The sequence below is a fragment of the Ceratotherium simum genome, chromosome 4, assembly GCF_057802395.1.
Source record: "Ceratotherium simum simum isolate JZ-2026a chromosome 4, ASM5780239v1, whole genome shotgun sequence".
NCBI classification, from domain to species: Eukaryota; Metazoa; Chordata; class Mammalia; order Perissodactyla; family Rhinocerotidae; genus Ceratotherium; species Ceratotherium simum.
The window spans coordinates 86509450-86524153 of record NC_141903.1 but is presented as its reverse complement, the minus strand read 5'-3'; the positions used below and the strand labels follow the sequence as shown (position 1 = coordinate 86524153).

The 14704-nt window shown below is 35.2% G+C and overlaps 1 protein-coding gene across 5 annotated transcripts in view; it reads left to right on the top strand.

Moving 5' to 3' along the window:
• TENT2 (terminal nucleotidyltransferase 2) overlaps window positions 1–14704 on the top strand; it is a 65303-nt gene that overhangs the window by 2921 nt on the left and 47678 nt on the right. For all 5 annotated transcript variants that reach the window (XR_015552040.1, XM_087430129.1, XM_087430128.1 and 2 more), the window contains 3 exons: window positions 3285–3458; window positions 3669–3758; window positions 5959–6196. Coding sequence is in view for 4 of the 5 variants with exons in the window: in XM_087430129.1 (XP_087286255.1) it covers window positions 3322–3458; window positions 3669–3758; window positions 5959–6196 (465 nt within the window). In the remaining variant the exon portion in view is untranslated. The remainder of the gene's footprint in view (window positions 1–3284; window positions 3459–3668; window positions 3759–5958; window positions 6197–14704) is intronic.

The window sequence follows — 14704 nt, the reverse complement described above, 5'->3', positions numbered from 1 at the left end:
GAATATTTTAATTCTAGTTTTTCTGAACACAAATTCCTTCCCTTGTTTGATCAGATCTATAGTATCTATATTCCAGCAAAATGAAATATCAAGCAAAATTCATTATAATGATTTGTATTTAATGTCATTTTATCATGAATCCTATGAAATAGGAATTATGTTTTATGGGGATTTGAGTCAGGGAACCAGGGTAAAGAAGACCAGAAAAGAGTGTGAACCCAGGCAAAGGGAAGAACATGGCATTATAATGTTGCCAGTTTTGAAACTGGCATTCTAAAAAAAGTGTACTTTTTTTTTTTGTGGGGAAGATCAGCCCTGCGCTAACATCCGATGCCAATCCTCCTCTTTTTGCTGAGGAAGACTGGCCCTGTGCTAACATCTGTGCCCATCTTCCTCTACCTTATATGGGATGCCACCACAGCATGGCTTCACAAGCCGTGAGTTGGTGTGCGCCCAGGATCTGAAGCCCAGGCCACTGCAGTGGAGTGCATGTGCTTAACCGCTACGCCACCGGGCCGGCCCCTGAGTGTACTTCTAATAAAGGATTCTCTGGAGTCCTGCTTTGTTCAAAATATTTTCCATTTCCTCTGGGCAGTGACAATCAGGGAGTACAGTTTAGCAGATATGATAGGATTGATTTTTTAAAAAATCTCCTACAACAAGAGATAAAGCCTGCTGAAGAAAGTTGACAAACTCCTGTTTTCTGGAGGTAACACCTTGTCTCTGGTCCAAATTAGAGAGTCAGGCACTTGGGATGAGATCTCCTGGTGGCCTGAGACTCTTGTCCACAATCTGTTATGAACCTTGAACTGGTGAATCTTACTGTGTCCAGCCTAGGGAGTTTTAGTCTTATAGAATGGAAAGAATAAGGAACAAAGTTTGTATGAGTGATTTGTTTCTTCCCAAATCTTCCTCTTTTTCTCTCCTATTGTCTCCTGCTCCAGTTTTTCCAACCATCTGGTCTCAACCCCCAAGGCAGCTACAGTTTCTTTTAACTGCTTACATGTTATTTTCCTCTGTTGTCCTAAAAACAAAACAAAATGAAACTTTTATAGCTCATTCACATCTACTGAAAATGTGGATTTAGCACCTTTTTGTACCCTTTCTCATCATAAATTGTGATGTATATAAACATGTAAATATATAACATATAATATATTAATATATTTAATCTTTAAATAAATACAATATGTAGTAAATTATATAAAATAAATATATTACAATTTCTGTTTAAATCAGTATTTTCAATGTTTGTGTTATTGTAACAACCAAGTAGGTAACTGAATATATGTTCTTTTTTATATGAACTTTTGAGTGTGTTTTTTTTCTGTAGTTGAGTCATTTGTTTTTAACCTGCTGCTTTTCTGTTCCTATAATTTTTTCTGCTCTGTTAGCAGCACTCTTCTCTAGGGTCAAATATATCAGGTAATCTACCAGTTAAGTTTTTTTCCTTGTTGGGTATCTTCTTGAAGCCCTTTATCCTCTTGCTCTAATTTAAGCTATTAGCTTCCCTTCATCATCATCCTGGGGAATTTATTTTGTCTGTGCCCTGTGTTGGGTCTCCCTTTTCCTAGATTCCAGGTTTTCTTTTTCTTTTTTGGTACCTTACATGACTAAAAATGTTTTTATTCTCTTTTGCAGTGATAATATAGCTGGGTATAGAATTATAACTTGAGAGCATTTCCTTCGGGGACTTGAAGGCATTGACTTCATTGTCTTGTGGTTTCCACTGTTGCTATTGAGAAGTTCAAAGCCATTTTGATGACTAGCCCTTTGTTTATAACATTTTCCTCCTCTGTAATATTTCATAAGCTTCTTTTTCCTGATACTCTGAGATTTCACCATAATATGCCTTAATATGTATCTTTTTTTTTTTTTTGTTACTGTGCTTTGTACTCATTGGGTCCTTTAAATCTAAGGCTTGGTGTTCTTCAGTCCTGGAATTGTCTTGTTTTGTTTATTTGGTAATTTTCATCTCTATATTTTCTCTGTTCTTCCTGGAACTTCTGTTATATTAGATGCTGGACCACCACATAGTTTGATTCTCATATGTTTTCTCTCCTGTTGTCCTGCCTCCCTTCTGCCCTCACCAATTTTTCCTTTTTGTTCTAAGAGATTTCCTCATTGTTATCTTTTAACTTCTGCTTTCTATTTTTTAATTTCCAAGAGCCCTTTCCGCTTTTTAAGTGGCAAATTCTTGTTTTATGTATGCAGTGTTTTTTCATTAATTATGGAGGTTTTTTTTGAGTTTTTATTTGTTCTTGGCATTGTTTTTGTTTATTTCTAGATTTTTTTTTTCTGCTGGTGATCCAAAAGTGGGAGATACTAAGAAATCTAATTGGAAGCTCTGTGTGCCTGGGTGGGCAGTTCAATACTAGGCTTCGTTGTAGGTTGCTAGCAGGGTTAACTTTTCCTTGGTGGACAACTGTTACTATGTTATAGGTTCTCTGGTTACTGGTGTTATATGGTTTCTTTCTCAGTTGTTCCATAGATAAGTTTTCTAATTGCCTGCTTTGGGAAGGTGGGCTGGGAATCCTATTTTCACTTTGTAAACTTTACTTAATACTTCTTTTCAGTTTGTTACCCTACCCTGCTTTTTGTAAGTTTACAGCCTTTCGGGATCATTCATTGCAAAGAATAAATATCTAGTCCCCTACCTGGGTCAGTGAATGGTTCTGATTGCTTTGTACACAGGTTTTCCCCATTCCTATGGAGCAAGCCCTCTTTTATTGGAAGTCCTTTATATGAGTTATTTAGACTTTGAGGGGAATCTCAGAATTTTATAGATGGTTATTAGGCGATACAAATTCCTTCCCTTCTTTGATCAGATCTGTAAGATCTAAATCCTAGGAATCAGATTGTCATGTGATGGCATCGACTTTTGCATAAATTAGGTTGGGAATAAATGTAAGAATCTGTAGGATTTTTATTATATGTCTCTCTTAGGAAGTTACTTTTTTGTTATCAAAGTATGTGGTAATAACTTGATTTCTAAAAGATTTATTGATTATAGGGTAAATTTATTAGGGTAAATTCATCAGAAAATTAGAAACTTGCATATATTTTACTATGATTTGAATAATAATATGGTTAATTTAGATTTAAAATTCATTATTGGTTTTTTTGTTATCAATAGTGTAACTTAGATCTATTTAAATTTTTAAAAATATCTTTGCAGATGAAATTCATAACTTGGTAACTAATTGTTTTAAATAGCAGATACTAGTTACCAAAGAGTTCAGTATGTTTAAGCTATAATAATTTGTCTTTTAAAACTATTCCAGGTAGAGGAATACATGTTCACTTTTAGTGAACAGGAGCATGTTCCCAAACTCAATTTTGGGTCGCCCGCCTTTCACTCCAAACCATCAACAACATAATAACTTCTTCGCCCTGTCACCAACTCTTTATTCACACCAGCAGCTTATAGATGCACAGTTCAACTTTCAGAATGCAGAGTAAGTATGGTGATATTTTGGCCCATATCTTTTGTAAATTTTATTTTCTACTTGACACAAACCTTTTTTATTTGAAACATTTGAAGTTATGGAAACTGTCATGTCTTGTTTTCTTTTAATAAGTGGAATATTTAGTTTGTCTGAAATTAGGTTTTTTGTTTTTAAGGAAAAAAATGTTTATTACTACTGTTCTTTTTTTGTTTTTGGTAGCTTGTCTAGGGCTGTGTCATTACAGCAGTTGACATATGGGAGTGTTAGTCCAATACAGACCTCAACTTCTCCATTATTTCGAGGAAGGAAGTAAGTACTTCTTACTTATTTTAAAAGAAAATTTTGCATTTCTGAGAACTGTATGACAGCGTATGTTGTATTAAAATTATATGGACACTGTGCCCTAAATTTTGTTTTCTGGGACCTGTGTGGTCAGTCCTGTCACAGAATTTTAAAACTTCTATGTATTAAAAAATTTTTAAGGATACTTTTGTTGATTTATTCCTGCCATTATAAGTTTTAGATGGAATGAAGCTGTTTTTTTCAGAAAACTACTTTTAATGAGATTTTTAATTAAGTCAGATGGCTTTTTGTATTTGTATTTTCTGTGTTTAGGGCTTAGCCATATGAATTTTGAGGGGACACAATTCAGCCCATAACACCTTCTTTCTAGTAAAGTTTAATATTTGATTTATCTAAATCTTATACAGGTAAGGTTCTATAATAAATGTTATTGTAGTGAAAATTTCTACATGACATAAAGCTTTCCACAGAGAATTCAGGAGCCAACTAATTTTAACCAATTTGATTAAAAGAAATTGATGTATCAAGAAGTAATTATAATAGAACTTTAAAGGTGATTATTAAAATAAGATTTGGCAATATTTGTAAGATGTTGCTATTTATAGCCTATATAAAGATTCCATAACTTTTATGTCCAATTAAAAATAACACTAGCTAAAAATTGTTGATCACTTAACTATGTAGTAGGCATTGTTCTGTGCACTTTACAAATAATGATTTGATTAAGTTTCACAGCACTTTGTGAGGTGGGTACTGTTGAGGAGAACTGACAGCTGAAAGGAGGAAAGCTGAAGCACACAGAGGTTAAGCAGTTAGTTGTTCAGGTAGAAGTGGCATAGCTGGGATTTGAACCCACGTGGCCTGGCTCCACATCCCATGCTTAGAAGCACTGTGTGTTGTTCTTCAAAGTTGTCATTGTGGAAAGCCCTATAATTATGCTAAAAGTATTGACTTTATTCCGATTTTTATTTTTTGGAAGTTGCCTTGATAGCCAATTTGTGAATCATGAATGAAAATAAATTCCATTAGCTCCTAGTTACACATATTTTTAAAACAAAAATTGACATTCTCAATAGAAGATATTCAGCATATAAAGCTCTAAATTACTTTTATGTTTAAAAAATATTAAATGTACTCTTGTGTTTTTAGTACTATACATTTTTATCTGTGAGTAGAAGTTCCAGTTATTTTGTGGATCTGTCAAGGAGAGAGGAATTGGCATAATCTGAAAATAGTGTTGTAATAAAAACCTTCAGGTGGCTATGACCCATAGAATTTTAAAGCTTAAAAGGAACCAGACCATTTCTGATGGCGTAAAGAATTACCTACTTGGCCAACTTTTTTATATCAATGAAATAAATCCTTTTTTCCAACAAATAATTACTTTTTAATTGTTTTCCCCTTGCATTTTTATTTTGAAAATTTTTAAGCCTCCAGAAAAATTTAAATAATGCAAGGAACACCTATATCCTGTTTACTAGCTTCATCAATTAAAGTTTTGCTACATTTGTTTTTTCTCTGCCTCTTTTTCTCCCTACCCCCACATTTTTTTTTCTGAACCATGTGAAAGAAAGTTGTTGACATCATTTCACTTTACCGCAAAGCACATCAGTACATTCCTCTTAAGAGCAAGGATAGTCTCCTATATAGCCAAATTACATCAATCATGCCCAAGAAATTTAACATTAATGCAATACTGTTATCTGAAATGCAGTTTATTTTCAAATTTCCTTAGTCATTCAATGTCTTTATAGCTTTTTTAAAAAGTGAATATTTCTTAATTTGGTCTTTCCTAGAGCCAGGACATAGGTGGACTCAAAGAGCCTTTTTAAATTTATAGCACTCAGTTCACTTAGTCTTATCCTCCTTATGTTAGAGTTTGGATCTTTTATTGTTAGTGGTTCTATAAAATAGGAAGTTTTCACTGCTGAGATGAAACATTGGGGTAGTTCAAATGCAAGAGACTAACCCTAATGTATATATGTAGATTGTTTTTTTTTATATGCATTTATTACTACTCGTTTTTCCTGAAGTATTTTTCTAAGGCATCCCTTATGCTGAAAATGAATATTTTAAAGATTCATACAGAGCTAGTAATGTGGCCTTGCTGAAAGGGTCAATATTGTTATTTATATATTTTTAATTGTTTTCTATTTGTATCAGAAAGTTATATCTTTAATCACTAAGGTATATTACTTGTTTTCAGGAGATTAAGCGATGAAAAAAACCTTCCTCTTGATGGTAAACGGCAGCGTTTTCATTCACCCCACCAAGAGCCAACTATAGTTAACCACATAGTGCCTTTATCAGGTGAAAGAGGATGCTCAATGCCGCCATTGTTTCATACACACTATGTACCGGATGTAGTCAGATGTGTTCCACCTTTTCGAGAAATACCATTTTTAGAACCTAGAGAAATCACACTGCCTGAGGCCAAAGATAAGGTAATAATAATGTAGATTTTAGTTTTACCTTTTGGGAAGTTAATATAAATAATGTATTAAAAGTATCAGAAATATCTAATGTTTTGGATTAAGTACAACATGCCTTTTTTGCACTGTTTAAAGTACTATTCAACACAGTTTTCTGTCTAAATTTGATTTTTTGATTTTTGTTCTTTTATGGAAATGCAGCTTTCATATCAGGAAATCAGATTTTCTCTGATTCATAAAAATCTGGGATTAGAGCCCAAAACATTTGGTTTCTTAGTTTAGAACTCTGTTGTTACTTATTCTTGTTACAGAAAAACAAGTTTTCATATGGATATTCTAATAAAGTGTTAAAAGGCATTTTCTTTCAGGATATTTGTGTTTCTCATGAGGTTTTTGAATGTCAGAAATAGAGAATCCAGGAGTCACTGAGAAAGAAATACATTCAAAGTGATATGATTAAGAAAGATTTATTAAAAATATTATTTATAAAAATCATTTCAAATAAATGAAATGAAGCTATTAAATAATAATTCTTGGAAAGTGACAGTATCAGCATTGAGGACATTAGTTATTTAACACCAATATTAGAAGCATATCTCTTCTTCCTCCCCCGTATTTAGTGAAACCCCCCCAAAAAAATTCTAGGTAATGTTAGAGGAGTTTATAATGTAAGTATCTGCATTCTTTTGGATTGTCTATGGCTTATATTTGCTGTTTTTGCGTTTTTAAAGCTGTTCCACTTTTGAGAAGTAAAACGTTTGTAGGTTAAGGCAAATGAGCCTGAAGAGAGTATAAGGACTTTGTTTTACTCTTCTTTGGGTTCCTAGTAACTAGAATAGGTCTGGAACATAGTAAGTGTGCTGAAAATGCTAGGTTGTAAAAGGAACACTTGCTTCATTCCTGAGTTGTGCTGCTTTTCATTCCTCTATCATTCTTTTTTTTTTCAATTGAGATAGAATTGTATCATAAAATTCACTCTTAAAGTGTACGATTAAGTGATTTTTAGTATATTCACAAAGTTGTGCAACCATCATCACTATCTAATTCCAGTACATTTTCATCACTCTTAAAAGAAACCGTGTACCCAGTAGCGATCACTTCCTCCGCCCTTCCCCTTCTCCTTACCCCGCCCTGAGCCCTGCTCCTGGCAACCACTAATCGATTTTTTTTTTTCCCTGAGGAAGATTCGCTCTGAGCTAATGTGTGTGCCAGTCTTCCTCTATTTTGTATGTGGGTCGCTGCCACAGCATGGCTGACTAGTGGTGTATGTCTACGCCCGGGATCCGAACCCGTGAACCTGGGCCCCTGAAGTGGAGCGCACCAAAATTAACCACTATGCTGTGGGGCCGACCCTACTAATCAATTTTTTATGTCTGTGGATTTGCCTATTCTGGACATTTCATGTAAATTGGAGTCATATAATATGTGGTCTTGCTTCTTGCACTTAGCATGTTTTCAAGGTTCATCCATGTCATAGCGTGTATGAGTTCTTTATTCCTTTTTGTAGCTGAATAATGTTCCATTGTATAGATATACCATATTGTTTATGCATTCCTCAGTTGATGGACTTTTGGGCTGTTTCCACTTTTTGGCTATTTTGAATAATGCTGCTTTGAAAATCTGCATAAAAGTTTTTGTGTGGATGTAGTTTCATTTCTCTTGGGTGTATATACCTAAGAGTTATGTGGTAACTCTGTGTATAACTTTTTGAGGAACTGCCAAAGTGTTTTCTAAAGTGGCTGCACCATTTTATGTTTCCACCAGCAGTGTGTGAGTGTTCTAATTTCTCCACATCCTTGCCAGCACTCGTTATTGTCTGTCTTTTTGATGATAGTCATCCTAGTGAGTGTGAAGTGGTATTGCACTGTGTTTTTGATTTGCGTTTCCCTAATGACTAATGATGTTGATCATCTTTTCATTTGCGTGTTGGCCATTTGTGTATCTTCTTTGGACAACTGTTTATTCAGATAATTTGCCTGTTTTTAAATCTTATTTTTTTTATTGTTGAGTTGTGAGAGTTCTTTATATATTCTGAAAACTAGACATTTATCAGATATATGATTTACAGACATATTCCCGCATTCTGTGGTCTGTCTTTTTACTTTCTTGATGATATCCTTTGAAGCACAAAAGCTTTCCATTTGATGAAGTCCAATTTATCTGTTTTTCTTTGGTTGCCTGAGCTGTTGGTGTTGTATCTAAGAAACTGTTGCCTAATCCAAGGTCACAAAGATTAATGCCTGTGTGTTATTCTAAGTTTTATAATTTTAGCTCTTAGATTTAGGTCTTTGATCCATTTTGAATTAATTTTTATATATGATGTGAAGTAGGGGTCCAACTTTATTCTTTTACTGTTAGTCCAGTTGTCCCAGCACTGTTTATTAAAAAGACTCTGTCATTCTTTTCTTACTGTAAAGTAGGAAAAACAGTTAGGCAAAACAAGTGGGAGGGAGGAAAAAGCAAAGTAAAATGGGAAAAGACTAACTTGGGATGTTTTGGTACCATCGTTCCCCTCCCTCTTATTCTTTCTCCCTTCTTTGCTTTCTAATTTTAAAGAAACTCTTATAATGCTATAATGTGAAAGCCTGTGGTATAAATCAAATCAGATGAATTCTTTGAATGAATATATAAGAACCTTTTGCTATATTTGGGTTTTTAAAATATGTATGTAGGTGGGCCCATTTTTTATGGAATTTATTATGCATAAGTATTGAAGCTCTCTCTTATTTTTGCATGTGTTTATATGTTTGTAGTAGTTAATTGTTAGAACTAACTAAATAACTACTAGTTCTGCATAGGGACTAGGTATATGTTGAGTCTCAGTAAATTTAATAAAATAATTCACATTAGTCAGTATATATCATCTAGTAAAGTATAGTTCCATAGCAATAACTTTTTTTTTGCTTAGTAGCATAGAAAAAGATTCTCTTAAATCTTATCTTTTTGGAATAAGCATTTATCTCAGAGGAATAAAGATATATTTTGTTGTTAAACCAATTTCTTTGAGTGCTACTCTCAACCTGCCTAGTTGTGAGAGAAAGCAAGCAAGCAGTTAGTTCTGTGTTCATTCTGTAAGCGAACACTTTTTATGAAAACTAACATTTATTGATGTCTCTTTTCTTCTAGGCATTCTCCATATGCTATGTCATTTAGTCTTTTCAACAACCCCATGACATGGATATTATCCTAATTTTACTGAGCCTCAGAAGGCTAAATAACTTGCTCAAGGTTACAGCTAGTAAGTGACACAACCAAGATTTGACCCTTGTCTCTAATAATACAAAGAGGAGGAACTTAAGATGCTTAAAATTAAGGGTAGGGAGATGACATTCTTTGAACTGACTGTAATACTGGGTAATCTGTGACAGTAATAGCTAATATTTATTGAGTGTCTTTGCCAGCAGTGTGCTCAACGGTTTGTATGGTTTACCTCTGCTACAGTGTAAAGTGAATGGGGTATTCAGTGTGAAATAAAATTGGAGCAGTGGTTTGGGGCCTTGAATGCAAAGTAGAATGCCATTGAAGGTTTTTGAGTAGAGGAATAGCACAATCAGATTTGCATTTTTGGGAAGATAGTTCTTTGAGTATAGTGAAGTTTGGTTTGGAATGAGGAGGGCCTGGAAGGTGGATGATTACCTTGAAGCCTGTAAAATTCATTCAGAGGAGAGGTGCTGAAGCTTTCAGTTATGGCAGATGGTAATGGAAGAGATGTGAGAGACCATGCATAAGGAAAATTGATCGAACGTGTGGAGCGATTGAATATAGGGGAGAGAGGGAGGGAGAGAGACATCAATAACTCTAATAATTTGATTTTGGACTACTAACAGAGATAAGGAACCTAGATTTTGGGTGTATAAGCTAATTGAGGAGCTAGTCAAGAGCTATTTGGAACTATGGGAAAATCTGTGATAGCATTTTTGCTCTTGAAAAACCACATGTTCTGCAAATTGCACACTAAGACTATAGGGCTATGGGAAAATAGGGCTGGAGCAGACTACTCAAAACCTAAGCAATTTTATAACCAGAACACTACCAAGAATAATAATTGATGCCTTGGGAGACAACTTGGACAGACTTGGTAGGCGGCTTAGCATGGTTGGATGCTGCTGCAGGGGATATTAAAAATATACAGAATAGAGCTGAGATGCTGGCTTGTGGTGGGCACTGAGATGAGGCAGTTAAAAGTGGAGCTCAGAGTCAGTGAGGCTGCTGTTAAGGTAGACAGAAGGAAATACACTAGCAGAGAGCTGTGTGAGGCTGGGGGTATGCTGTATTGAGTGGGAACCCTGGATGCAGTTGCTTATTTTTAGTTATCTTAGATCTGTAAGGACTCCTGCTGTGCAGCAGCCAAGCTGAGGGCTTTTTTCCTTTCTTTTGAAGCTTATAGTTCCACAATTTCAGCTCCACATACAAATCAACTATCACATTAAATTGATACCGTTCTCCTATTTACCAATTGTCTATAAGCTAATTGGTATTGTAGAGCAACATTGTAGCTGAACTGGCAGTATATATTTCAGAAGCAAGGCCAGGGCAAGAGATATGAATCCTGAAGTCACCTGCAATAATAATATGACAGTTGAAACTCCTAGGGCAGGTTAGATTCTGTATTTATTTAGTATTTAACAAATATTTGTGAGTGCTTGCTGTGTGCTACAACGTTGTGCTAAATATACATGGTCTCTTTATCATGTACATACCAGTATAGTGAGAGGGAGAGCCATTAAAAAAATCATGCATTTTAAAATTTTATTTTTTATATATTTTATAAATGTATATATTTATTTATATATATTTTATTTATTTAATTTAATTTTATTTATATAAGTCCTATGAAGAAAAATTGCAGTGCTGAGAGAATGTGTTTGAGGTCTCGGGGATGGTCTAGAGGAGGTAATGTTTGAGCTGAAATTTGAAGGATGAGTAGGAGTTAACTAGTGAGAGTGGTGGGAGTGGGGAGAATGCTTTAGAGGGAAGGAACAGCATGTTTGAAGGTCTTAATGTAGAAAGGAGCATGGAGTATGCAAAGGACTGAAAGGAGCCCAGGGTGGCTAGAGTTTGGTTGATTAGGGGGAGAATAGCCGAAGTATGGTAGGAGAAGTAGGGAGAGGGGCAGATCATGCAAGGACTTGTATGTCGTTTTGGTCTTCAGCCTAAGAACCGTGGTAAGCTACTCAGGGTTTTTTTAACGAGAGAAGAAAGATGAGTTAAAATTATTCTGATTTCATTGTATGAAGTTGAACAGTGTGGATGTAGTGAAATTATTATACTATTCTAGGTGAAAGATAATGGTGCTTTGAATTAGGAAGTGCTGGTAGTTAAGATGAAGAGAAATTGATGGATTTAGGCTATATTTGGGAAGTGGAATTGATAGAATTTGATGATGGATTAGATTAGGTCTTCTAAGCCTCTGCACTATTGACGTTTTGGACCAACTTTCTTCAGCGTGGAGGGGCTGTCCTGCACATCCTAGGATGTCCAGCTGCATTCCTGGCTTCAACGCACTAGATGCCACTAATTCCCAGTTATGACAACCAAAAATGTCTATAGACATTGCTAGATGACCCCTGGGGGGCAGAATTGCCCCTGGTTTAGAACCACCAAATTAGATAGAGAAGATATTCAAGATTACTCCCAAGTTTCTGGCTTCGACAGCTGGTTGCATGGTGGTATCATTCACTAAGACAGAACAAAATGGAAGAGGAGAAAGATTTATATGTGTGTATTTAATAGGAATTGGAGGGTGAGCAGGGGCCTCATGAGTTCTGTGGACTTGTAGCCTTTGATGTGCATTTGAAACATCAAATAGACATTTAGAGATGATAGTTTAATATATCTAGATCTGGAATTCAGAGGAAAGGCATTGACTGGAAGTGTGCATTTGGTAATTGTCGGCGTATAGATGGTAATTGAAGCCAAGGGTATGGATCTGATTGTTCAGGGAGAGAAGAAAGACTGGATCCAGGACTGACTGAAATTGATTGAGGAACGAATGGGAAAACAAAAATGGAAACTAAGAGTATATACAACTATTTTGGGAAATTTGTCTGTGAAGGGGAGGAGTTAAAGGTGGGAAGTTGGAACAAAGGAGTTTTTTTTTTTAAGGTAGGAAAAACTTTAGCAACATATAAATGTTTATGGGAAAGATTCGGTAAGGAGGAGATTGACTGCTCTGGAAAGAAAAGAATAATCATGAATAAGTTTCTTTAGAAGGTGGAAAGGGCATGGGTCCTGGCTATAGGTGAATGATTGGCTTTAGGTAAGAGAAAAGGTTTTTGGAACTGGAGGATAGGTGGAGAGGATAGGTGTAGATAGGAGGAAGTTTGCAGATATGGTATGGAGAAGTTCATAGAGTTTCCACGGTTGAGTGGCTTCTTCCTTTTTCTTTCTGAATTACTATGCAAGGTCATCTATTGGGAGTAAGGAAGATGAAGTAGGGTGTCCGAGCTTTGAGACTAGTGGAGAAGGTTTGAAATAGCGTTTAATGGGTGCAGGAAATCTAGCTGACTAGAGAAACGGAGTGGAGAAGGTTTGAAACAGTATTTGCTGGGTAGTTTAGAGGGCTCACTTAAGATTGGTAATAATAAATTTATTATTAGTAATAATAAATCAGTCAGCTGATTCAGTCAGCTCCAGGGAAAGATTTTGTTTGTAGAAGTTTTAACTACTTTGAAAATTCATATTCTCTGTTTTGGAACCTAAATAATTAAATTTTCGAAAATGAGTACCCCTGAGTTTAAATTTTTTTCTCTGTTTTAAAATCTTTTGTCTGTTTTTCAAGTTGCTATATTAACAAACAGAACTCATTTAGTAAAAAAATCTGAGTTACTTTTCTTTTTTTGTGTGTGTGTGAGGAAGGTTAGCCCTGGGCTAACATCCAATGCCAATCCTCCTCTTTTTGCTTAGGAAGACTGGCCCTGGGCTAACATCCGTGCCTATCTTCCTCTACTTTATATGGGGCGCCGCCACAGCACGGCTTGACAAGTGGTGCGTCAGTGTGCACCTGGGATCTGAACCTGCGAACCCCAGACCGCCGAAGCAGAGCGCGCGCGTGCTTAACCACTTGTGCCACCAGGCCAGCCCCACTTTTCTCAATTTCAACTTTTCTTTCACTCTAGCTTTTAGGTGAATATGTGGTTGCCTGGACAAAAAAGAGGCTGTAGAGGAATCAGTTAATCGAGCTCCTGAATTCCATCTATTATAACTTTCTTTGGAAATTCTGGTTAGTTTGAAGATATTATGTAAATTAAAGTAATTGATTTTGAATTTTGAGTTGAGATGAGGTTAGGCTGAAGTTTTCTTGGTTCTGATTGTAAAGTAAAAAGATGATTGTGAATGAATTATTCAAGATTTCTTGTGTAATGTTTAATTTTGGAAAAGAGCAAATTTTATGGAGCCTCTTGGCACCCTTGGAGGGACAGTTTGGGGACAGTTATCTTACAGATCTCTCAGAGACTCTGTCTTTAAAAAAATTTAATTTCAATATTCTACTTTATTTAGAAACAAAGAACAAATTGAAAAAGCGGATAAAATAGTTGTAAAGGATTAGCTCACTGAATTTCAAATAGTTAAAATATGTGTATGACCACATCTCCTACTAAGTCTTTTTTTCTAGCTCTATTGAGATATGAGTGACAAATAAAAATTGTATGTATTTTAAGGTGTACAGCGTGATGTTTTGATATATGTATGCATTATGAAATGATTACCATAATCAAGCTAAATAACATATCCATCACCTCACGTAGTTACCATATTTTTTTGTGGTGAGAACACTTGAGATCTACTCTCTTAGGAAATTTCAAGTATACATTATTATTAACTGTAGTTACTATACTGTTCATTATGTCTCCAGAACTTATTCATCTTATAACAAAGTTGTACCCTTTGACCAACATCTCCCCATCACTCCCCCCAGCCCCTGATAACCACCATTCTACTCTCTGCTACTATGAATTTGACTTTTTTGGATTTCACATTTAAGTGAGATCATACAGTATTTGTCTTTCTGTGTTTAGCTTATTTCATTTAGCATAATGTCTTCTAGGTTCATCCATGTCGCAAATGGCAGAATTTCCTTCTTTTTTATGGCCAGATAATATTCCATTGTATATATAAACCACATTTTCTTTATCCATTCATCCTGTGATAGACATTTAGGTTGTTTCCATATCCTGGCTCCTGTGAATGATGCTGCAGTGAACATGGAAGTCAGATATCTCTTTGAGATAGTAATTTTATTTCCTTTGGATATATACCCAGAAGTAGGATTGCTGGATCATACGGTAGTTCTATTTTTAATTTTTTCAGGAAACTCCATACTGTTTTCCAATATGGTTGTACCAATTCACATTCCCATAATTTATAAGGGTTCCCTTTTTCTCTACATCCTTGCCAACACTTATTATCTTTTGACTTTTTGATAATAGTCTTTTAAAAAATGTGAGGTGATATCTTATTGTGGTTTTGATTTGCATTTCCCGGGTAATTAGTAACGTGAACATCTTTTCATGTACCTGT